A 26,413-nucleotide genomic window follows, 5' to 3' on the forward strand; every position below is an offset into this window, starting at 1 on the left:
TTCAATTTTAGGAATAATTTTTTAAAAACCAACATAATTTTAACGATCGGTACACTCTTCGAAAGACGCGTATATCACACACACACACACACACACACACAACACACAAAATTTATCCAAATATTTTATTAATATAATATAATATATTAATATATTATTTTTAAAATCTTTCAAGGATTTTAAAGATTTTAATATTATTAATTTTTAAATATTAACCATTAACTGCCAAATTTTTTTTTTTTAATTTTTCGCCGGATAAGTTATATATATGCACAAAAAGTTGTGTAACAATATAATTATATTCAAATTATGTTTTGTTTTGAGCCCGAAATGGGGATCGTGGCAGCTAATAGGTTAATATAGGAGAGAGTTGTCGGTAAAACACCGTGCCAAAATCAGCTAAATAATTGTCAGGAGGCCACACAGAGGGAGGGACGCTCATTTTTATGTCTTCGCGTCTGCGTCTGCATGCATGCATTTTATCATATCTTACTGAAGCCGCGAAGACTAGTGGAATGGAAGACGCGAAATTGTGAAATTCGAACAACAACGACGGCGAGCGACGGTAGCAACCACGGCTCTTCATGAGTCTCGCACGCGATATCGATCGAAATTATCGCTTCTGTCTTCAACTTACTACGTCATGACGCTAACGTGCGATATCGACCAGCGATATCAATAAATGGGCAGATTGATTCGCCTTTCAATTGAATATATATAGACTCATTAGAGAGAGAGAGAGAGAGAGTCGACACGCTGATCGAATTCTCCGTGCGACCATCTATCCGGTAGACCGCAGACTGCGTTCTAAATTAAATATAACGTCTCGCGGCTGGCGACAGATTTCTGCTTCCGTTAAAGTGAAATGTCATGCCCAACAATTTCACCGACTCGTTTACGACCGGCTTTAAACGTCCCTGTTTACCCCGGAGGGCCGAAGGTCAAAATCCCGAAGAAGCGCTACACAGAAAAACAAAGTTCGTCTTATCAATGATAGATATACTACAATCTTCTTCGAAGATTTTTAGTCTCGATCCGTTTGAACTTGTATTGATGCATCATTTATACTCGATTCAAGACTACGAAAATCTAAAAATATCATAATATTTTCGTTTACATGTATATGAAGATACCATTGATTTAAGGATACAATGTCTACGCACAAAGTCATCGATGTTTCGCCATTGTCTCCTCTTCTCTCGAGATTTATAATCTTGTTGGTTTATTTTCCATCAAAACGCGTTATCACCGTTACCATAACCGGCCGCTTAGGAGGAAAACTTCTTCGTTCTCTTATTTTTTTTTTTTTTGTCTTCACTTAAATTTTATTCAGATATATGTTTCATACGTGACTTATGCGCATAGAAAGAGGTTTTTTTTAGATCGAAGATTTCGATTGATTCGACTGAAATTCCACAGAAACAATACGAGAAGCTCGTGACGCTCCGGCGAAAAAGACTTGGCACCGTTTGACGTTGCGGGTGAGCGCCACCTAGAGGAAGCCGGCGGCACCGCTGCGGGCACGGGGGAGACAGGTGCCGTGGGAGCCGGCTCAACGCGGCGGCGACATTCAGTTAGCACGCGCGTCTTGCCGGCGGACGGCTTTCCCTGCGCTTTTTCGTCCCGTTTCTCTCTTTCTCCCTCTTCCTTTCCCATCGGCCCTCATCTGTCTCGCGCCGCTTCTCGACCGAGGAAAAAGAACGAGGAAGATCGGAGACTCGCGAGAGACTCGCGGCGGAAAGGGGGCGGTCGCAACGCGATTGGGAGCGCGAAGCAGCGGGGAGGGGGGGGATTTCGAATTCGCGCGTAACGAAAATAATCGTCGCGCGGCGGCGTCGGAAGTTTTCGACCGAGCGGTCCGTTTTCCGGGAGTGAGAAGTGCCACGAGTGAAGGCTCCCTCACCGACGTCGGCGACGACGGTTCCTCGAGCGGCGGAGTCTGGAGGCGCTTCGCGAAAATCCACCATCCTCGTCCTCGTCGATGCCCTCACCGACCACTTCCCGGCGAATCGTGCGATCGCGCGCACGTGCTCGATAATCGCGCGCAGCGAGGTGGAGCGCGTGCTTGAATGTGCGAGCGATCCGGCTTCCTGGCTTTCTCGAGATCCTCACGACGACGAAGAGATCCAGACTCCCGGAGGAGAGATTCGTGAAGCGATATCCTCTGTCCGTGGTGTTCCGACAAATTTCATCCCGACGCTGAGCGAACGTCGCGTTATGCTGACGGTAAGTGGATTGATTCGGCGTCGCGTGCAATTAATTAAATTGCAGCTCGATAAGTGTTGGACGATTAACGTATCCGTACTCATCGTGTACCCGTCCGACTCTATTCGCTAATTTATTTGTTCTATCGATCGCCTCGCCGATGTGCCGCGTTACGTGTCCTCGGTAAATAGATTCTTCTTCTTGCGAGACGCAGCGTTAATCGGCGATAAATATTCCGAGTTCACGATTAACCTCACTCATTCATCGACCCGCCCGATCTTATCTGCCAATTAATTAATCCGCTTTTTCCACTGATTCCCGCATTTATGTGTCGCGTTACGTGTCTCCGGCAGATCCCTCGCGAGACACAGCGTCGTGTACGATTAAAGAATTAATTAAGCGCGCGAGATATTCAGCGGAGCTCACGTCATTTGTCGATTCGCTCGACCGCTAATCTACCCGATTTCACCGACCGCCTGCTTAATGTGCCGCGCATTCTGGCAGATAGACGGTAAGACAAATTTCGCGTTTAACACATTTCACGTATCCCAAAGGGTCCGCTGAAATTGTTCGTGTTAATTTAACACAAGATGAATATGTTGGAAAATAACTGTCATGCCCAAAATTAACGCAGAATTAATAAATTAATCGACATCGAGGCGTAAAACGCGTTATTTCGACACTCACCCAAGTCGAGTATCGACATAACACAATATATTGAATACACACGCACGGGTATATTAAGAATTTAACGCGAAAAATTCCAACGATCGGTGGGGCTCACGATTAACGTCCATTCACCGATCCGTCCGATTCTGCTCTCGCTAATTTATCTTTCCCACGAACCGCCGCCGCGTTTCTGCCCATCTAGTCGCGCTGATCTCGAAGGAAAGTGAGACGTGATGAAACGACCGGGTAAACACGGAGAAAAGGAGAAGGAGAGAAAATGGGAGTAGCGTGATAAATCGACGTGATAATTCTTCCGGTGTTATCGCGCGTCATCGGCGTCGCAGAACTGCTTGCTTCTTTCACGAGTTACGTGTTTATCTGCGAAGTGTCGCGGAGGCGCGCGCGAAGAGAGAAATCAAGGATACTCGAGGAGAGATCGCGGCGGCGCCGGCGGGGATCGGTCGTTAATTAAGCTCGCTTCAATCGCAACTCACTTTCGATGTAACACACGCACATACACCCGCACGCATCCACGCGTGAGATATCCCGCGGCTGTGTGTGTGACCTGCTCGCGGAATCGCGGCTGAAATTACCGGCAGGCCTGATTGACGAGCGCGGCGATAACATCTACATGAGCGCGGATGCACGCGCAAAAGAAGCAACCGAACGAAGAAAAAACGATGCGCCCGATCGGAAATTTCTGATCTCACTATGTTCGAGTTATAGGCATTAGCATGTCTTCTGCATTAGCATCCGGATATCAATCATCAGGTGATTTTTACCCAAGGCGGAAACGTGAAGAAGAAAATTTACGCTTTTCGCGAGTTTACGCTAACTGAAGATAAGTTTTACGGAACCTACCGAAGGCCGGTCATAAATCCGTCTCCTCTAGCGTGAAAAGTATGCATTTTCTAATGTGGAAACGCCGGGAATTTTTACTTTTCACGTTTCGGCCTCAGGTGGAAATAACGTGATCGATACAGTCAGTCAGTCATAGGCACGCTTGTCACGCTTTTTCTATAAGCTTCGGAACGTATACCGCGCTCAATAAAAGAATTCGTTTTCCAGTAGTTTTCAGGAGGTATGTTTTCTTATTCGACACGAGGAGCGTTACGAAATTCACCGAGGAAAAAGAATGCTACAACCGTCCTGTGACTGACTGTATGTGTGTACCGCTCATAGTTGCGTGTTCATGGTTACGATGAGTGACTAATTTCAGATGTACATAACCCGGCACTTGAGAATTGCGCGTGACTGCGCGTAAAAAAAGATCATAGACTTATCCGCAGATTTGGATGCTCCGATTATTTTAATTAAGCACGATGTATGTACCGATTAAGTTTTACGCTGTGATCAAACATTTTTCACTTCACATTTCTCGACAGTCACTGATGGATTTTCCATAACACTTATGATTTACAGACAGCTTTTCCGCTAGCCGTAAGATTGATGAAAAATCGTCGATAATTCTGCACGATCGTCTTACGATACGCGTGAAGTCACAATTCCGATCGTAAGCTCTTGTGAAAATCGCTACATCAAATTGTGAAAATCGATACGATAAATCTTCCGTTATACCTGAAATTATTAGAAACGAGAAAAATTATTGCGACGAATCTTTCGAATTCACACTCGAAACTTTGGTATTTCTTCCATCTGCGTTGCTGACGTCTTTGTAGATATTTTGCGATCTACGTTACATAGTTTCAATGTGTTGTCTTTGGCATATTCAACATTGACATCCGAATATTATTGCGTTGTGTGACGAGCCTCGGTCACACCGGGAGATCCCGTAACGCGATCGAAGATGAGAGATCCTCGCCCGGGATGTTCCGCGCTTTTTCTAACGGCTGACCTAAGCGGTCCGATTGCAAACTGCAATAACGCGCGTCGTGCTGACAAAAAAGAAACGCTCTCTCGCCCGGTTTCATTACGCGGATCTCGGGATTCCGATGGGCGCCGGCCGGAATTCTCCGGCAGTTCGTAACGTCGATTCCGAAAGTTCATGCACAGGAATCCGAATTATTCAGCTCGCTGGCGAATAATAGAATGATCCCAGGACTGTGCGACCGGCGATTAGAGAAGGCGACCCGAGTCTCGACTCCCCAGGATTCCTAAGTTCGGGACTCTCTCGAGCACGGTCTTCGTCGACTGCGACGTGGAAATCTCGCGCGACCTTCAGGGCCCTAAGCGAGTCCCCAATTCCCGGTTTCCTACTCGCGCCGATGTCGCCGAGAACCGACGGCAACTGACTCGGAATTATTACGCAACTCTACTATATTCCACCCGCGACTCTACGGATTTTTTCGCTCACCCATTCGCTACCAAAAACTCCTCACCTCTCCTCCTCAGGAATTCGTCCCGCTTCTCCGGCAGCTTCTTCGACAATGTTTGCTCGCTTTTAGGACGTCCGATACGCTCGCCGTCGGGCCGCACAATGACAAACGTATATTAACATAACATTATGACTCGTCAATTAGCGCAGGAAGCAGCCGATGCAAGGATCTGTCGCGCCGATCGATGTATCCTATTGGCTCTTCTAGATCACGTCTTGGATTCGACACTTAACTTATTCCAGTTCCTTCTGAGGCGGCATCTGGCGACTGCTCGTTTGGCAGGTCTGTTCGTTTTCGCTGCACCGCTGAACTACTGCAATAAGTTGAAGAGAGACAAGTATATGTTTTCTCACTTCAACTTATTGCACTAGTTCGGCGGTGCAGCGAAAACGAACAGACCTCTGGGCTCGCAGTACTCCGAAAGAATTTCACGGGCCCTTCCGAAAGGGTCTTCCCTCGCATGATCTGCGACCGGGGCCTTGCGCTTTTCTTAGCGCGAGGTGGCCATCCCTCCGCTGTCCGTCGTCAGCCGTCCGTCCGGGAGAGGAAGATTCCTCCGCGTCTTCGCAAACGCCGCTTCTCGCCGCTTTACCGGAGTCCTCATTCTCTCTCTCTCTCGTTCCTCCCGGCAGCTCCAATTTCTTCCGTCTTCTTATCTCCAACGTTACGGCTTCTCCTAGTAAGTGACCTTACGCTTAAAAAAAACACAACAGCCGCGAGTCTCGTGCGCCGTTTTGCGCCTGAGGCGAAGTCTCAATATTCGGTCGCCTTCTGACGAGGCCTGAGGAGAACAAGTTTTCGCATCGGCATAAAAATATTTATAGATATTCAAGTGAAGGCGTGTGAAGGAAATTACTGGACCTCTCGCAAACTCAGTGGGACGACGAAGGAGATTAATTGGAAGCGTTACTTGACATGTCAAAAAAGTATTCACACGAGTGTATAAACCGCGTTCTCGAAAACCCCGTGTTCCGGACGCTTTTCAGTGTGAAGAAGTCCGTTTGACCCCGCTTCCCACTTCTTCTAAAAATAAAGCTTTTCTAAATAAAATCAGCGGGTTGCAAGTGTCACGTGTAACGTGAGTTCAGCTGGAGAATCGGAAAGGCATATATTTAGCGTTCGCCGTGCGTCCAGAATACGACTCTTTGTGCGTGCGCTCGGGCTCGTGAATGACATAACAAATAGACTTCGTCGTGCGTGGTAGCCGAGCACGGATCCGTCCGTTAACCGTCCTGCAAACCAGTCACGCGTGACATCGAACTTCCTAATTCGAGTATCGCCACCGGCGAAAGCTAACTGAATCCAGCGCAGTTTTCCGACGCTTTCTACCTGTGCCTTCCCGTTGAAGAATATCGATAAATTGGCCCACTGAAGTATTAGAAATTATTATTTATTCTTTCTTATCGGATCGTGTAGTATTATTGGATTATATGTTATTTATCATTCGAAATGCGTGAGATTGAAAGGATCCGATGAATCGACCAATCGATCACTTCGTAGAAGTGAAGGGAATTAAAAGCGAGAATAAAATTAAAAGGCAAAATACCGAATTCCTGGCCTTAGGGAGAAAGAGAAAACAGAAAGAGAAGGAGCGAGAGTGATGAGGGGTCTGCGAAGCCGGGCGTCGATCGATTATTTTCCGACGTTCTCGAGAAATGAGTCGAGACGCGAATGCGCCCCGTGACCGATCACATCGTCGGCTCGTCGATTCGCGTGTCTTCGCCTCGTCTCATCCAGTTACCGTTGAAGCTGCTGTTTCTTATCCGGCACGTTTCTGCCGCGCGCGTCACATTTCCACGTGGCTCCGCGCAACACCGCCACCGTGTTCGCTCGCTCGCCGTTACCCTCATTTCCCGTAACCGACGCGCCTAAGACGCCTACCAGGTATACCTCCGGAATGCGAACGACTGTAAGTTCTTCCATTTGACGCACGACCTCGAGCCGATTTCTTGGAAATCTCGAGAGAGAGAGAGAGAGAGAGAAAGAACACCGACACGCACGCGGTCGTCTTAACGTTACCGCTATTACTTACCGATATATTACGTAATCATCTATTCTCGCGAAGGTTGCTTACGTAATCGGCCTCCCACCGTGAAAGAAAAGAGTGAAAGTTTTCAGCCCGGCGAAATCGCGATTGGCTCGTCGCCGTTGAAGCGCGAGGTTTCGCGACACGCCGGCGACGAGGAAAAGGCTCATTAAGGCGATCGTATAATTGCTTGCACGTGTCTATCGAATAATCGTTATCGATCTCGGTTAGAGCGACTTCCTTGTTTGGCCTAGAATTAGCGCGGCTGGTTATCTCTCTCTCTTTCTATATATATATCTTTCAATAACGCGCCGATGAAACAATTCCACCGTGTGTAAACCATCGGTTCTTCGCGGTGCAACTTTATTTATCACTTCGTCGCTCGCGTTTATCGTCGCAGCGTCAAGTTAACGTGCGATTACAATTCTAACGAGTTTTAATGTAAAAGTCAAGATTGCCGATTGCATATCGAGGTTTCGAAGAATCCGAATCATTCGCTCGATCGTCGTTCCTCGCGCGCGACTCGAGGTCTCCCCGAGGAACACGCTGACAAGGGAAAGTCCCGTGATTGGTGATCTTCGTTCTGATCCTCGGATTCTCTCGCGAATCCGGCGCTAATGCAGGTAGCAAGTAAGCAAATAATTCGGGATTCGGCGAGTGTTTTGTCTCACGGTTATCGTAAAAGAAAGTTGGAGTTTAAAAAGAGAGAGAGAGAGAGAGAGAAATTTGAAATTTCGCGAATGACGTTTCACGGAGTCTCTAGGCGAGGCCGAATGTCCCTCGGTGGAATTTTCTTCGATCGATGGGTTCATAGAAAATGCGCGACCTTGGAAACCGCAAAATCTTGATAAACGATGACCCGGCTCGACATTCCCGCCTGGGTAAGCACTCGAGTTGGCCTCGAATCGTTCAGAGAATCAGGATCGTTGGCATAATGGAGAAATTGCGCGCATTGCGGCGATATCTCGAAATATTTTTCGCTCGCGTAATTTCTCTCGAGACCGTGGGAAATGCATCCGTTCGCGTTACGCGCGCCACGTGCTTTTTCACAACAAACAACACGTCCAGACGACGCGTAGCGCGAGCCGACTTCGTAGCGCCTTTTCACCGTGACTAACGCCGTTCGGTTGTAACAACTTCTTGTGTAACGCGCGTAACGCTCTGGGCGTGGATTCGGAAATGAAATTCACCGCATGAATGCGCACTTCCATCTGAATTTGCAAGTTACGCGCGAATCCGCGGCTTCGAGTGACAACCGCGTCCTCCTTTTATATATTCGACGACATCGTAAGAATCATAAAGGATAGCTTTGCGCAATTTCCCCGGGAAAAACGCGAACAGCCACGAATGTAGAAAGATTGTTCCAAATTTACACGTCTTCTCGCGATGAAATATATACCCAGGCGAACACAATCGAGAGATAGAAGGGATTCGTATATTATAATTATTTTTTTGCGTTTATACTTATTCATCTCTATTCTTACGCTACTTTGTCTTCCCTTATTACGTAACTAAAGTGTTTCTTTTCTGTTAATAAACGACTAGAAAAGAATACATAAAAATAAGTCGGGATATCGAAGATCGTCCGCCGACGATTCGTCACGTCTGATGTTTCGACCGCAGAAAGGAAAATAATTTAAGGGGATAGCAAATCAATTGTAGCAAATAAATAAATAAATGAGTCTCTTGAATATATATATATATATATATATANTTTACGCAGAAAAGTTCATATGAACTATGCTGTCATAAAATGACCTCAAGAATCAAAGACTCTTAAAATACCGCATCAGTCGGTATACTTCAGAGTAGCACCCTGTATATTTATTTATTCGTTACGACAGCGTAACATTTTTCGCATCCCTTTAAATTATTCCCTTTAGATCCTCCCCTCGATCGTGCGCGTTTACGAGTCCGATGAGAAGGTTCGATCGCGCTAAGCCGAAGTTGAAGAGGTATTCGTTAGCGTCGATATCGCCGCTCTGAAATCATGTTCTCTCTAGCTCGCTTCTCGCCTTCGATCGACGCAACTTTTTCCCCCCGCGTGTCTGCATATATATCTTGCGACACACCGCGCTACAACAACAGTTCTCAGCGGCTCGAACTGGCAAGATGAAGAACGACTCGACCGTGAACTATAAATTCCGATTGAACGCAGTCGAGAGCGCGCGGATGAAACGAAGACGACGAAGGCAGGCCGCTTAATGCTACGAGCACAGACGGATCGAGCGAATAATTCGCCGCGATTCGGAGAGCGCGGAATGAAGTCGCCGAGATCGAGTCGTGATGGCCTCTCCTGACTCCCCGTGATAATACTCTCCTCATTTATCGATCGAAAGCGCGTAATAGGATTTCCCGTAATTCCATGGAGCTAAACACGCCTTTTACATGCCTTTTTATCTTAATATACCACAACGTACAAGGTCGGTAAACTAGTACCGCACATTTAATTATAGTCTTTATCGCGTTCAACCGCGATCGCGAAACTCGCTCGCATGGTTCCGCGACAAATATAACGTAATAAATGTATATGCTTGAGGGCATATCGCCGTTGATTCCGAAAAAATATCACAATCGCACACACGCGGAATATTACGCATTTTTATTGTAATATTTTGTTGCTTTTATGACAGATTGTTCGGTTAATTTCGAATTTCCCCCGTCGAGGCCCGGCGATAATTACGAGTGACCGGGAGAGAAAGACTTTTCGCGAGCTAAGGTCCGCAGGAAGCTTTCGGGCAACCGAATAGATGCCGAAACTAAGTTCTCCGGTTAACTTCGGACGGAATTTGCTCGAGACACACTGCAATTTCAGACTTAGTCGTGACGATACGGAATGGTAAAGCTGAACAATCGCAGAAAACGATTGCCGGGGGAAAATCGTTTCTTTCTCGATGAAGATATTGATCGATTTATTTACGGAAATTATCCTCTCGGTACAAGAGACTTAACATAATCGTAATGAGGAGGAAATGAAAAGAGAAAGGGAAAGGAAATATTATGTTTAGTATTATGTTTAATATTCTCCTGGTAGGTTCGCTCGGAATGTGTCTTTTCACGTGGAAAGACCCATCATGGGAAATTTACATTATTTCACGGATTATCTATAGTTGAAATACTTATAATAGTGTGTATAATAAGTAGACATTTATTCGTAATAAACATAGAAATGATTAAAAGTAGAAATCATATGTAATAAGTAGACATATTTGACACGTTATCGCCCACGCTTAGACGCATTATTAAGCACTTAATTAGTATCTGCATGGCCTATTTTCAATTTTTCTCACCTCCTTTTCTATTTTCCTTTCCCTTCCTCCTGCATTACATTCCGCCTTTCTCACGTGTAAATCAATCTCTCTTATATCGGTATTTCTATACCGTAAAATAGCCGTTTCCCGTCGAAGGGACGAAATAAGTAACGAAATAAATCGCTCAATATACATATTTGCGCGTGTCCGCGGGAGAACGCGAGGAAACAGCATCGTCACTTCGTCAGAGTTCCGCGAAAAGAAAGAATAGAAAGGAATCAAACGAGATATCATGTGTCGGTCGTGTCCGGTATTATTCGTCTCTCTCGTCGCGACGCGACGTTCCACATTGATTCCGACGTGGCGACTTCAGAAGAGCCTGCGGAGCCGCCGAGTTAACCTCGGCGGTGCCCCCGGTCCAATTGGCCGTCCGCTGCCATCGACTTCGATATCATCGATATACACGGTTAAGCGTCTCACTTGGCGCAATCGTTTAAACGTGAGCCCATTGAGACGAACGATTCGGAGCGATCGCAGAACAACAACGGGCGGCGCGCGCCGCTCCTTCTTTTTTCTCTCTTCCTCCGCTTCGTCGTGCGCGCCTTCCGACTCTACCGTTCGCGATTCTCCAATGCGCACCGCCGCCCCCCGCTCCCCGCCGCGCGGCCTTAATCATCGCTATTAATATCCTGCGACTTCAATTCGGACCGAGCACTCGCCCACTTATGTTAATCAACCTATAATTTATTCGACGCGCGAGATCCCTCGGTACGAAGTGGCAGCGATAACAACAACAACATGACATGCGAACACGCGATCGATCGGCAGCTCGCTGCGCTGCATCGTCTCGCAACGCCTTGCGTTTGCATCGCCGGCATGCTTCGGCGTTTTGCAAAACTGCAAACAATGCAGCCTCCTTGTCGTTAGATTTGTATCCTCCTCTCGTTGGGTTTCGCCTCTTTCGCCGGTCGACGCGCAATTCGTCACCTCGGAATCTCGTTCCGCTCCGATTTCATCTCGGACGAATATATAAATGTGACGCTAGCTTTGACTTGTGAAATATATATATATATATATATTTCTTCTCTCTTGAATGATGTATAATATAATTTATGTTTGGTACCGAAGGGATAAACCAAAGGGGTGATCTCACGTAAATAGAGAGGTAGATAAATAAATGAAGATAACGATGTACGTGACTGGAGGAACACGAGCCTCGAATCATCTCTTCGAAGAAGCGTAATTCTGTTATCTCGATTACGTTACGTACGTCCGAACGACCGGTGCGGTTTTCTCTGAATTGCAATCGCCACAGGGCGGAAGTAGGAAGAAGGGGCGGAAGCGTATTATTTCGCGGTATTAGATATCAGGAGCGATCAGCGTCGAAGACGACATTGTCGACCGCCTTTCGCGCGACGTTTAATTACGCGTTTGCGCCTGCCAATTCGCAGGGTAATCGCTGTCGCGACGGGAGGCCGATCAAAGTTTATTGAGCGACCGGCCGGTCGTCATCCTGCGTGATTACACTCAATTTAATTGCCGGCGGGGCGTCAGGCCGATAATTCGACACGCGCTCGTGTTCGGCGCCAATCGCCGTGTTATGAGATCGATGGACAATCGATTACGGCCGATTGCGCGGTGCTAATCGCGCGATATCGTAACGAGGATCCTGAGAACTTCGTTTTCCCGGCAGCGAATTATTTATAAACGCGGCTCTGTCGTCGCGAGATTAACGAAAAGGCACGCCGGCGGATATCGCGAGTAAATTTATCGATGGCATACCGCGCGCACCGTCATCGACGCGCGAAACTTCTGCGGAAACGCGAATCCGAGGAAAACGTTCGCGCCGCGATTCGTGCCCGGTACTGATCGCAGTGCAATACGAGTATTCCGATACGCCGAGTTTCAGCGATCCCGTCTTTCCGGGATATGCGGAGTTTCAAGGGATTCCTGAGGAAACGGCTGGACGGACGGGAGCCGCTTTAAGACCCCGTTGTGCGCGAGAACAACAGCCGTAGCGCGTTATTTAATCCTGCGATGATCCGCAGTGACATGTAGATTCAAAATAATCCATCTGATGGCAATCGGTACTTTTAAAACAAATTGCAATTGTAATTATAACAATTATTAATTGTAGTTATAACAAATTGTCCGCGTAGTAACTGACAGATCTGGCTGAGACGCGGCACAAAGTGTCCTCTGCCTGAGCGAATTATTTTCCCCCGTTTGCAGGAGTCTTTCCGTTAAATCGAACCTCCGTCCGGTTCTCAGACAACGGGGAAATTCAGTCACACCTACGGAATAATCTCTCTACCGTGCGGATCGTGTTAATTCGATCGGAAAGCCCAGACCTGATCCTAAGTTCAGATCCGAGTGAATTAACAATTGAAGCGGAGCGGGAAAACGGCTGGAAAGCAAAGATAATCCGCGCGAAGGAAGTTTCAAGTAGCGGCAATCGAGTGCGAGCGTAAAAGTGAAGATCAGCTTTCCGCGCTGAACGGAAAATTCGAACGGGGCAACTTCGACGACTTCGATCGCAGAGTTCTTCACGCTTTCTCCGCGGTCTATTCGTTACTCGCGTAGAAACAATAATGCGTTCGATGTTTACACTCTCGGCGATATCGTTTGCCGAAGAGAGTCGGAGAACGATCTCCGTCGGTGAGTGACGCGGTGAATTACGTCGCTCCGCTTCTTCGCCGGCCCGATACGCGCTGAGTCACGAGAGCCGATTATTATATCTTTCAATTTGCATAATGATTCACCGAGCGATCGATTCATTCACGAGACAGGTCGAGATCGCGACGCAACGCTCGCGCAATCCGCGCGTGTACCGCGCCGCTGACCGCCGACACTTGGGGAATGTCGTTATCGCCTGATAAAAAATTCGCTGGCTCAGGTGTGGTGCGATATGATGTCGAGATCGGCGGGCGAGCCGTGAAGGAAATATATGACGGTCGATTTCCGAGATATACCGGGTTATCCCGTGAGACTTTTGTTCCAATTAATCGGCGAGAAGTGGTACTCGAGCGAGAAGCACCGAGCGATCGATTGGTTATCGCCTTTACTTCTTTTCAGCCGTTCATCTTTCCCTCCTCGAATCTCTAATCAGTCGATGAAAAAATGGTAGAGCCTCGGGAATAGAATGATCTTTGATGTTTCGCATTACGAGGCGATTATGGGCAATTTTGTTGCGCGACGTGTCGGTATTTGGAAAATTGGCCTCCTTAAGTCGCCGCGGACGTCGCACCGACCGGCTCGGCGAATTCCCGCAAGGCACTTTGCGAGGAGGAGAACGGACGATTCCCGAAGGATATCGGGGCGGGAAAACATCTCCATTGATGAAAGGACCTCAAATCCATCCCCTATACTTAAGATCCGTGGCGCCACTCTCTGGCGCGTCCGTCGCGCCAGTATAACGACAATATACCGGGTGTGTAGGCGCGGACGCGTATCCCTCGTCGAGTTCAGCGCGCGATCACTCGACGCGGCAATTAGTACAATTAACGCACACGCGGAGAAGCGACGGCTGTGTGGACGAAAACGACGTCGGTTCGTTCGGAAAGTGCCTGCGGATTTCTCGAAACGACATTTTGCAACCGTTTCGCTCCGCGGTGAGAAAAAATCGTACCGAATATTCGTGGCTTCATAATGAAAGATTCGTGTAATCGGGGGAATTTATTTCGGAAGATTACTTTTCTACGACAAATGTTGCTGTGGTGTTAGTGATAACAATTTTATACGCTACCGTTATTATTTCCGAACAACAAGAAATATCATTAATGACTAAAATGACTACAATTTTGGTAAGATCGATCTCTTTCTTCCTCTCGGCGATCCTTCCCCATCTTTGAGCGAAACAGTTATTTGCTGAGTCTGTATAAATAATAACCTTCGACGGGGATTGTGGTAACGCGAACGTACACTTGCATTCTGATTTTTCGACCATCGAAATCAACAATTGTCAAAATTAATCGAGGTCAGTAGACACCGGTGGAGTGTCAACTCCGCCGGCCGAAGCCCCGGCGTTTCACTGTGTAGTCACGCGGACGTACGCGCGGACAATTAAATGAGCTTGGCAAATAACGTAATTGCAACGTAAGGGCAAGTCAGCTGAAGGGGAGGGAAGGGAAGAATAGAGTGGCGTGTTGCGATAGCCGCGTCGTAGACACGCGCGTTCGTCATTGTCAAAGATCGAGAGTGCGATACTCGAAACTGGCGGACGGCTTTGTGGGAAAATATCGATCGTACGTGGCTCGTTCGCGATGCCGCCGAGGTGGCGAGCGCGTTGCCGTTGCTGAATTCCGCGGATCAATTTCCACAATTAAATAATGCCAGTGCATATTTTCCACCGTAGTATTTTGTAGTCACGTGAATGACGACGGTCGCCCATGGTTTATGCGCGCGCGCGCGTATGTGTGTGTGTATGGGTTGTATATTGGATATTATTTATTCTGATAAAAATCGCACGGGATTGTTACTTTTGCTAGTGATTAGTGATGCAGAAATCTGCTTGACAACTGAAAGATAAGGGCAGCGAAACGTACTGCGTAAAATTAATAAAAAAGAGTGTGCATATAATCCACGGAGAAAAAACGTAATTACGTTGAAACAAAGTACCGGTTAGTTAGTTGCCAAAAAATTACGAGTCAGTACGCGTATCAAATGACACCGGTGCAAAGTGGGCCGTCGTATGTGTAATGAAACGGGAAACGACGTCTGTCCGGGAAAAAGCGGGCGAAACGCGCGCTCTACGACGCGCATTAGGTCATCAAAGATATGCGAGAGGATGGACGTGTCGTCATTTGCTCCGAGAGCGGCATCCAAGTAAAGCCCACGCGTCCCTCTTATACCCGGCGCGCGCGAAATTACCGAACGCGCCTCCAATATCCCTGCGTGCGTGTGATTACGAGCGGAACAACCGCTTCATCGGGAATTACCCCCGTGCTGCGTTTCTCCTCGCTGAACACACACAAGTCTCTCCCCCGAGAAGGAGACGTCTTGAGATACATACAGGGTGTGTACCTTTCGTAAACAAACACGCTCGCTCGCAAGCACCTTTTCATTCACGTCTGCTTGTTTGTTTTCTCAGGACATTTTTCATGAATTATATTTACTCTTCTCTCGGGTAATGCTTGAAATGTCAGAAACACGTAATACGGAATATATGGGCTGACTGAACGAGTTAACAGATTGTCAAAATGCTCACACTTATTACTTGAGCGATGAGACAAAAAGTTACTTCGGCAAAAGAAGAAACGGCGTTTTTATGACCTCTGTAACGTGCATGGCAATTTTTTTCCCTCAAGAGGAAAGAAAAAACTTATTGGTATGCGAGTATCATCGGTGCTCAAAAGCAAAGTTCTTATGATTGCTTTATAAGCCACGAGCCGTTTAAGACATTACGATTTAATCAGAAATTTGATTTGGAATCGCAGCATCAGAGTGGATTCTGACTTCATGCGAATGAATGTTTCAATCGATTCAAGTGAATTTGTTTCCGTGATAGTGGAATATGTCGGATTCATTCTTCAATTTCGAGCGGAAATATTCATTCGATACACGCGGAATGTCATTCGGCTGTCACTCTACTTTTCGAGTGACTCACTTCGAGAAATTGGGAGGGCAAATTTTCCCCAAGAGCAGAAACGTGAAAAATAAAAAGTTTCAAGAGAACTCGATGACTTTATAATGATCGTGTATTTTTGCAATGGTGGAAATAAGAAATTTTTTGCTGCTTACTACGAAGAAAACATGTGATAAAAACATCATGGTCATCGTTTAAGATAAAAAGTGGTAAACGATTTCGTTTGAAAAAACTACATTGACACGTTATGAATAAATAATGTCATTTATCAGCGCACAGCTTATATCGATGTCGATGGAAATAATCTCACAGAGATATTATTGAACTTATATATTACTACTTATATATTACTGTTTACTATTACTAGGAAAACGAATAGTAATGAAATATTCATTTATTAATAGCGAGTTGAAAATAGTTCGAACGACCGACTCACCTGTGCTAATTAATCGGTGATACACCAGCAGAATCGTTTCAACAAATGTGTAATTAGATTATTAGTGTTGTTAGTACTAATATTAGTATTAATACACAATTAATATTATTATTAATACATTATTTCATTAATTTTATTATTACCGTGTATCGACTCCTCCGATACACGATAGAACCGAACGCATCATATTGCCAATTGTTTTCGCGTTGGAGCCTGTCGATCGATCGATCGATCGGTCGGCCGGCCGGTTCTATTGTTATCCTCAAAGTCTGACGTTTGGATAAAATTAACCATGAGCGGACGAACATCGTCTCCTAATCCTGTATGTTCTTAATCCGGCAGCAATTGCGCCTTGAAAAATAGCTTCTACGATTGTTGCAACTTCATCGTTCCGAGTGAGTGATGATAATTGTATATATATTTCCAATCTGATGGCTGCAACATCTCACGAGGGACGTGTATTCCGTACACTCTCGGGCGTTGAATCCACGAAATATTATTTATATAATTATTATTATACATGCAAAGGGGGAAAATGTTCTAATTGAACAAACAATGCCAAAAGATTTATATAACCGCGATAGAAATTTATCTACAATAAAACTTTACTTAACCTTACAATGCATATATATATCATTCTGAAAGGAAAAGCGGGAAGAATGTGTCAAAATCTGTCATTGTGATAAATTTACGGTAATATCCGAGAAATAATACTAATTCATAATAATAATAGTAATAATAATAATAATAATAATAATAAAATATGTAATAATAATTAATATATTATATAATAATAATAGCATAATAATAACTAATACAGCATCTGAACAACATCAAAGCTATTTTGCCGGTTGATAAACGGCGGAATATCCCTTTCCGAAACAATAATACGAATAACTGTTGTTACATCTCAACTGACGTATCATATTAACCCTAAAAAACGTCACTAATTATATACTCGGCGTATTGGGTCGAGAGTACACACAGAGTCGCACCTGTTGTCGCGGCCTGTTAAAGTAGCGTGGAAAATTGCGTTCTCGCGGTTACGCTCGGTTGACTGACACGCCACGCGCATGTACGTGTTAACAAGCCACAACCTTGCGATTTATATAAACCCGCGTGTCCTCCATATTTATTCTTTTGATCTGAGGAAGCATATCACGTCCGGACGTGAAGCTGTCATCCCCCAACCACGCGCGCGTGCCGTCGTGAGATTCGGCCGATCGTCACAGGAATGAGACAAAATTATTAATCGTTGCAGGTATAGTTCATCGGATCGTCGTTGTGGTCTTTCAGCTGATCGCCGGGCGGTCTGAAGTTACTCGACGTCGTGATCGTGTGACGCATCGCGAGCATCACGGCCAATCTCACGCAGCTGTTTAAAATGCGAGGCGGCGACTGAGAGAGCGGAGCTGAAATATATCGACGATTGACCACGGCAGGTGGTCCCCGATCGCACCTGGAGGAGCAGCCTACGCGACTTGTCGACGATGTCGCCGAACGAGGAGAGGATACCGGCGTGTCACGCCGCACTATCGGCGGATCCCGACGCGCACTGGAAGGACGAGCCGGCGGTGAACGCGGAAGGTGAGAGGACGATGGTCGAGTACGAGCCGCGAATCAAGTGGCTGGACCTCGGCGTGCAGATCTTCATACACGGCGGCTGCCTGTACGGGATCTACCTGGCGCTCATGCAGGCGAAGCTGCTCACGACAGTGTGGGGTAAGTGGAGCGATCTCTTCCGAGTTTTCCTCCAAGATCTCACGATATCTCCATCAAATCGTGCCGACTCTCGCCTGTTAATTCATTCGTCCGATATCGGACCAATTTGCAGTTGCAATTCGCAGCCAAGGTGGATTAGCTTCGTTCCTACGCGTGAATTATATTAAATCCTGCGTTCTTTTATAGTTGCGTTTCTACTGGAACTTCCGCAACTACGTTACTAATGGTTTGTTATTGTCATTCCAGAAGAGGAAGAATAAATGGTTGAAGGTATTTTAAGTAATTTACATGGCAAATATTCACGCCCTACGAATGTTAGGAGAAGACAAAAAGATAGCGAGAGGGTCGGTATTGGAAAGATACCAATTCACTTTTGGTTCTTTCTTACGCGTGGGTTATATACTTGCTCGCATTTTTGGATAATATCCGTGTACTTTTGAGATCTTTATAGATCGTTGCCAACTGCTTGTTGTCACAAATCGTGAGTTGACAAGACGCGTGCGAATCTAAATTCGGACGGCGAATTCATTTCATATCGGACCTGAATATCTTTCCACTCAAATTAAGTATTAAGTATTTTATATATTTTTTTTTCAATATTAATCTCGTTTCATTTAAATTTTGGGATAACCGAGCGGGAGTAGGCGAGCGTGCTGGTATTCGGCCCGCGCGAATCGACCGTTCGGGAATCGCGTCGTCGTAGTAGAGGACTGTTTTCCCCGTCCGAAACACCCGGGACGCCGGGTAAGGTCTTATTATCGTACGTTTCAAATATACGTTTGAAGTGTGCGATTCATCGGAACAAGATGACGCTACGTAATCAGCGCACGCTACGCTGCGTGTAGGTAGGTGTTTATCCGCGAGCCGGCGGCTGAATCATCACGCGGTGCGAGGGTTCCGCGAATCAACTAGCTCGCGGACTCACCGCAACGCCGAAACGGTGACTAATATCATTATCTTATCTAAGTCAGTCCCGTATCATCTGTTCTCATCTCCGCGTTGCCGACGTACGCACGTACGTACACACAGGTGTGCGCTGTTTGATTTCGCTCGGTCTAATCGCCGACGCGACGCGCAGCGATAAAACGAATTCGCTGGTGCAAACGTCGCTTCCCGATCGCGCCTCTCGCACGCTGCGCTGCGACGAGCCGCGAAATTCGAGAAAACGTCGGAAATTGTTGTTACTGATCGGTTAGCGTCGGTATAATCGCAGCGCCGCGAAAATATAGGTCGCGCCGGTGATTTCGCGGTCATTTGCGGCCGCTGATAATAATAGCAACGCTCGGCCATGAGCTAATGTATCGATAAACCAAATCGATGTATTTCTTATCTGTCCACGTGTCGCCTTCGCGATTGCGAATTCAGAGCTCCTAGGATAAGTCGGTTTTTCGGTTTCGAAAGGCCTGCTTAGATTCGAGCAACGCGCGACACTTCATTTCGCCTTTCGAAGGCTGGCCTCGGGAATCCTCAGGTCAGATTAGAAGCTGCTTTCATCCCTCCGGTTTCGAAAGATTCTTCATAGATTCGAGCAACGTATGAATCATAAGTAGTGAAATCATAATTTGCAAGATTTATTCACAATGTTATGTAGCAAAATAACATTTTATAATATTTGAAGCATTTGTGTGAACAAAATATTTCAATCCAAATAATTAAGTTGGTTAAATGCTCATCAGTTTATATAAGAGAGAGAGAGAGAGAGAGAGAGAGAGAGAGAGAGAGAGAGGGAGAGAGTCTTATGTGAATAACATATAAATATTGAAATAAACTTTATATTTATTAATTTTTTAAAATTCATGCTTTAAAATTGCTTATTTCTTTTTTTAAAACTTCCACAGCCGATCTCTATCTTTATAGATAAGCACAGCTTGATTTTTTATTTAAGCTCCTGCCATCGAAAAAGAGTCAATACATTATTGAATAAAGTTATGCCCGATTATGAAATTATCAGTCCTAAATTTTTCGTAAAAATCCGCACGAACTTATCGAACAATTCCAAATTTAATGTTCATTATAATAGACAGGATATCTCAGAAAAATTACGTATGAAGTACATTAGGGAATTCTGGGTAGTAAATGAAGCGACTTTATGTTTACTCCTAAAACAATATTATTCTTTCTCTCCTTTTATTTTATTATAGCGTCTAAAATTCCACGAATTCCACCACCCTTACTGGTTTGTTCCTTTCGGAGCGATCGTCCTACAAAAGTTATTAAACGCTATTTTTTTCTAACGTGTCTTTGGAACGTGAGAAACCACGTAACGAACGTCTTCCTGTGATTTTTATTCCGTCGTATATTCCTTTCGACGATTTTTCTTCACGATGACTTATACGATTTTCACGTGATCTCTCCGTCGTTTTGGCCACGTCTCGAGTGCGCATCAAAAGAGAACCGGTATTTTGACTGTATGTGGCCGTAAAAGCGACGTTGAACACCGTCGCTAATACACACGTTGAGCACCGGGACGACGGGCGCCTCGGCGGCTATAATAATAAATTCGCGTTTACACGCATTTATATTATACGGTTGTATAATGCGCGCTTCGCAACTGTTAACCGTGAAAAACGAGTAGAAAGATCGAAGGCGTATTTTTATGAGAGGAAAACAAACTAATGAAGCCGATTACGCAAGCGCGCGCTTGCGTTCGATTGACGTTCGAGTTGGTATCGCCGTCATGCTTGACGATACATAAAGCGGAAAGGTAAACCGCGATAACGATAACGCGATAAGGCGTCTCGGATTTCTATATTTCTGCCTATAAAAGCGATCGATGTTCCTTTTAGCTTTTTCATCCTTTAATATTTCCTCTTTTTCTCTCTGCCTCTCTCTCTCTCTCTCTCTCTCTCTCTTTTATTCATTCTTTATTCTTTCTTCACTCCGATTTAGAAAATTATTGTTGTACCGAGCCTAAATTTGAATTTCTGTCGATAATCACGTTATTATCAATATTGCTATCTTTGGCTTCGCAATGCCGTTTTCGTTCTTTTTAAATCTCCAGTCTCCTATCGAATTTTCGACGCCAATAAAAAATGATGATAAGTGAATAATGAAAAAGCGGGGTTTGATGTTTCTCTTGAATTCCAATTATTAACCTATATTAATTATTTAATATTTGCTTATTGCATGCTTTATCTGCAATCGAGCGCGATTTGCACGATTAATACACTACGTATTGAAGTTAAGAAAAGATTAGATTAAATGGGACAAAAGATAAACGAATAAGAGACAAGAGAGAAATAGATGAACATTTAGTAATTCTGAAGCTTCTAAGAGATTCTAAAATTCCTCGTCAAGTTTCAACGTAGAGAAATGATAATGAATGTTCCGAGGGAAGAAACATCTAACAAATGGAGAAACATTTGTTCGACGGTACTAATAACATATTCACTTGAATCTAAGTTCTCTTATTTAAATAGAATAAACCATTGCTTTCATGAGAAACTGACTATAGATTTTTTAAGAACATGTATATTTCCTCAATTGACAAAATTTGTTTCTTACTATAAACATATGTATATTAGTATAAGTAAATGTGTTGTTAGCTCCCACCGAATAAATATTGAGGAGTATCGCATCACTTTGATTATCTGAATGTACTATACGTTCTTGAATATGCATACTGACGGATGAGTGTGCTATTATTGTTACAGCGTTCGTAACAATTTATACATCCGGCTTCGGGATTACGGCTGGCGCCCACAGATTATGGTCGCACAGGGCGTACAAGGCGAAATGGCCTCTGCGTCTGCTTCTAGTCTTCCTCTTCACGATCACCGGACAAGTAAGTAAACCCCAAATTCTCAAAACACTTCCTCTGCTGCCACTGCCATTATTATTTATTCGGATTAATCGTAAAGTGACTCGAAAATCAGCGAATCGGCTTTGGGATAAAAATCGTCCAGGAAAAACGTCCGACCATAAGAGTCAAACGGTCGTTAATTGCTTATATTTAAATTATTAATAACACATTGGAACGTTTCGACCATAGTATACGGTCATCTTCAGCCGAGTGTAAACGTAATAATTCCTGGTTACAAGACGTGAAATGATTGTTGTGGGCAAAATCCGATGGGTTCTCGCAAGCCTCTAATAATGAACAGTTAACGATCCGTCCGGACAAGAAGTGTCATTCAAAGATTCGCGTTTGCTCGCGTCTCGTTAAGGGCTGAAGGAAATTTTCTTCGAAACCGCTCGAAAAGTCGCTTAAGCGGCGAGATTCTTCCGGAATTCAGCTACCGGCGCAGAATCCGTATGCGGAAAGCATCCTGGTCGAGAGAACGACGACTCGACGATTTTCAACTCCGAGACGATTCCTTTCTAACATCCTCTCCCCCCGCAGAGGCACGTGTACGCCTGGGCGCTGGACCACAGGGTGCATCACAAGTACAGCGAGACCGATGCGGACCCTCATAACGCGAAGAGAGGTTTCCTGTTCGCTCACGTGGGGTGGCTGTTCACGACGCCCCATCCGGACGTGATCTCCAAGCGCCAGGTGGTCGACATGAGTGACCTCGAGGCGGATCCCATAGTTATGTGGCAAAAGACGTAAGTGCTTCATGGTTTTTACGGGGTGCCGTCTCGTTATTCCTTAGCGATGATACCGATGTTGTTTGATTCTTTGTTTTATTCCCTCAGGTTGTACATCCCTCTGTTCGCGCTCTTAACCATCGGATTGCCGGTAGCGGTACCTTGGTATTATTGGTCGGAGTCGCTGTGGATTTCATTTTGGGTGAACTTCAACCTCCGTTTCTGCGTGACACTGAACATCGCATTCTTCGTCAACAGCGTGGCGCACATGTGGGGTCAGCGGCCGTACGATAAGTACGTGTCGAATCTTGAAGGCCGAACGACACACACGTAATTCAAGACGCGCGTGCATCTGCTACCATCTTTGCTTCGTTAGCCTTCTGTCGGCTGCAAAGCCATTTTCCAACATGCAATTAATTACAGAAACGCGATGAATACAAGATTCTGAGAATTTGAACAGAGAAAAATAGAAAAAGAAATAGAATTCGAGAATTTGGAGAAACAAGAAGAGAACCTAAATTATAAATTTGAATTGAATTTAAAGCCGGAAGGGTAAAGAAAAAAGATAGGATTTAAGAAAACAACGAATTCTTCTTTTTCACAAAAAGAACGAAAGCGCTCGGTGCGTGATATTAATTAATTATACTTCATGTGACTCGATGACGATAGTGAAATACGGCGGTTTATCACGGTATCGGTCATCGGCGACCGTAAGAAAAATTCGACTTGCTGATTAACTCTCCCCCTCCCCCCGTGCGCAGGTACATCTCCCCGGTGGAGAACGTCGCGGTGTCGATCGCGGCGCTCGGCGAAGGCTGGCACAATTATCACCACGTGTTCCCGTGGGACTACAAGACCGGCGAGCTCGGCGACTATTCCTTCAACGTCACCACCGGTTTCATCGACGCGTTCGCGCGGATCGGCTGGGCCTACGACCGAAAGTACGTTTCACCGGCGATGATCCGTCGCAGGGCGTGCCGTTCCGGCGACGGCAGCCACGTCTGGGGCTACGGTGACGTCGACATTACCAAAGAGGACCTCCAGGAGCTGAAGATGATGGAGAAGCGCGAGTGAGAGAGAAAGAATGAGAATAAGAGAGGGAGAGAGAGAGAGAGAGGCCATGCGCCGCTTGCCATTGCGGCGTTTCGTAGCGTGTAGTGATCGCGGCGTTGGCTCCTGCCGACGGTATCCTCGGGGACGTCGAGGATGGGCGTTTTCTCTGCGTCGCACTCGCGAACCACTCGAGTCCTCCACGGAGTAGTAGATCATTCCCCGTGACATGCACACTTTGTGTTCCAATTAGAGAATGTTCCGTGTATATTGGGGGGATACAGAAGTATCGGAAAATAATTTATATTTATATTGTTATGAAGGGAAATGAGAGAATGTGTGTGTATGTGTGTGTGTGTGTGTGAGAGAGAGAGAGAAAGAGAGAATACGAAAGAGAGCTGAGAGATACTTTAATCGAGAAATGGTAGCGCACGGTCGACTCTTCGGCTTCTACTCGTGAGTTACAACTTACGAGTAGAATTCCCTCGAAGTTCGTAACAACTTACGAGTAGAATTCCCTCGGGTAACGCGAGGACCGCTCGAAAATTTCGCGCGGGAGATTCGTCTAGTAAGTCGAGCGGGAGCTTAACATTTCTCGAATCTAGCACTACGGAGTTGATTGTGGGGGGTTGATTATTGGAAATTAATCGTTCGTTTCGCGACGAAACGAGGTTCGTACGGAGAACTCCGATGATGCCTTCCGATTAGGACTATTTCGGGCGTATCTGTACATTTTTGTATCATGACCGTTTTCGGGGAAAATCGACAATCCAGTTACGTGAAATGTAACAGTAATATAATGTATACATTCACAATGTACATTACTGTTGTTTTTAATGATGACCGAGTTGCCGATTCTTCTCGAAAGCAACAGTCATAACGCAAAAATACGTGGATATGACGCGTCCGAGCCGGAAATCCTTCCCTAACCGGAAGTGAGAGACATTATTACAGTTCTCTGTGCGACGACAGTTTCACAAGATCGGTAAATCCGCGTTTACTCGAGAGTCCATTGCAATACGCACGACAGAGGTGTGTACAAATAAAACGTTATGCCTGACAACACTCGTAGTTGTGCGATAGTTGAAAATCGCGAAAATCTCCGTCGCCTGGGAGAACACGGTCGACCAATTTCGCCGAGCGAAGATAATATCTGCGCGAGAGATAATATGTGCGAGAGAGAAAGAGAGAGCTGAGCGCGTTTCCGCGCGCTCCGCTGGCTTTCCTTTACTCGCTGAAAAACCTTCACGTTTCTCGAGAGACCTTTCTCTCTCTTTCAGCTTCCGGTTGCGAAAACGCATGACTTTCCGACGCATTCCGATGCACGAGCGACAGTCGACAAAATAAAATTAATCAATTAACTCGTTCTCGATGGAACATCTACCGAGCGTAGTTCCTAATTCGTGCAATTTCGCTCATCCCCAGCAGCCCCGATCTTCCCGAGAGTGACTCTGATTTTCCTCCCCCTCCGGAAAAGAAAGAACAGAAAGTATACGAAATGTGGTAACCTATGAGTCGTCCGAGCCGCAACTTGGAAATCATGCGACACGGTTCCAACGTCTCATTGAGTATGTGTGTACGTCGGGCATGTAATCATACGTGAAAATATATTAGCGAGGATGTGGTGGTGTGTGAACAGCCGTACGTCGTTGTAATTGACGTCGTTGCGATCACAGTCGACTAGATCGTTAAGGAGCCAATTGACCGAGCACAAACTTCCACGCCAACCAAATGCAGACTAAGTGTAATCGAATCCAGGTGTCCACTTGCGAGTGCCTTAAGTTTGCTCTTCCCGACATATATACAGGGTGTCCGATAGTTATTTCGGTATCCGTGATGATGTTGCATCAACGTATTGAGCGGTTTGCCGCTGCAAAGGCACATAATTGCAACACTCTGGTGTCTGATTACATTTCTTGGTATCCGTGATACGCGGGTAGAACCCGGTGAATCTGAAGTACAGAAAAGTTATGCACCATTTTGCAAGATTCGCAATAGTTAATGAGCAATTGATTGATCTATTACTATTGCGAATTTTGCAAAAAGAGGTCACGATTTTTTCCTTTCAGTTCGATCCATTCCACCTGCCCACGAGTTATTGAAGAAAAAAAAAAGAGTTCCGGACACCCTGTGTATGTGTGTGTGTTGTACAATAGCCTGAGAAAAGAACGTGGTATTTAGAACGCGCGAGAACGAAAATTCTGATCGCGTTTCGATCGAATTTGAATTGCGCGCGCGTATTGTAGACCAACGACAACGCGAATAACGTAGAAATGTTATTTACGTAATCGTATGCCTGCGACGGTCTCTGTGTGTGTGTGTGTGTGTGTGTGTGTGTGTGTGTGTGTGTGTGNGTGTGTGTGTGTGCGTGCATGAGCCGATCGCATACGCGCACACTGAGAAAAAGATTTCTCCAAAATTTAATAAATTCTATCGCACCCGAACAAATTTCATCATTGGCATCGCTCCGAAAGAACTAATGTTTCGATTAATAAATACGATCGTCAGACTTCTCAACGAACATGTATCTTTATCTTAAATAAAAAAAAATTCGTTCGAAATGAAAGACAATTTTCCCACAGAGAAATTATTCGTCTCATTTTG

At 45.5% G+C, this 26,413-nt stretch overlaps 2 protein-coding genes across 3 annotated transcripts in view; one reads left to right on the forward strand and one right to left on the reverse strand.

Moving 5' to 3' along the window:
- Positions 1 to 5,287, reverse strand: part of LOC106743062 (acyl-CoA Delta(11) desaturase-like) — a 37,570-nt gene extending 32,283 nt beyond the window's left edge. The window contains exon 1 of the mRNA XM_014616561.1: positions 5,214 to 5,287. The gene's annotated coding sequence lies outside the window, so the exon portion shown is untranslated. The remainder of the gene's footprint in view (positions 1 to 5,213) is intronic.
- On the forward strand, positions 1,524 to 26,188 carry LOC106743063 (acyl-CoA Delta(11) desaturase-like). Of its 2 annotated transcripts, none has more exons than XM_014616564.1 (6): positions 1,524 to 2,226; positions 17,769 to 18,229; positions 21,883 to 22,013; positions 22,572 to 22,777; positions 22,868 to 23,053; positions 23,521 to 26,188. In XM_014616564.1, the coding sequence occupies exons 2-6, from the start codon at positions 17,998 to 18,000 to the stop codon at positions 23,831 to 23,833; spliced, it is 1,068 nt and encodes a 355-aa protein (XP_014472050.1). In that variant the 5' UTR covers positions 1,524 to 2,226; positions 17,769 to 17,997; the 3' UTR covers positions 23,834 to 26,188. The 2 variants fall into 2 exon arrangements, with proteins under 2 accessions (XP_014472050.1, XP_014472051.1); XM_014616565.1 differs by lacking the exon at positions 1,524 to 2,226 and adding an exon at positions 14,014 to 14,098.
- Positions 26,189 to 26,413: the final 225 nt, after the last annotated feature.

This window comes from Dinoponera quadriceps, unplaced genomic scaffold (genome assembly GCF_001313825.1).
Source record: "Dinoponera quadriceps isolate SergipeBrazil2010 unplaced genomic scaffold, ASM131382v1 scaffold823, whole genome shotgun sequence".
Lineage (NCBI taxonomy): Eukaryota > Metazoa > Arthropoda > Insecta > Hymenoptera > Formicidae > Dinoponera > Dinoponera quadriceps.

Coding starts and splice junctions, on each gene's coding strand:
- LOC106743063 (XM_014616564.1), top strand. CDS start 17,998: ATGTCGCCGAACGAGGAGAGGATACCGGCGTGTCACGCCGCACTATCG. Junction 22,014..22,571: donor TCTTCACGATCACCGGACAA/GTAAGTAAACCC, acceptor CTCCCCCCGCAG/AGGCACGTGTACGCCTGGGC. Junction 22,778..22,867: donor ATAGTTATGTGGCAAAAGAC/GTAAGTGCTTCA, acceptor TTATTCCCTCAG/GTTGTACATCCCTCTGTTCG.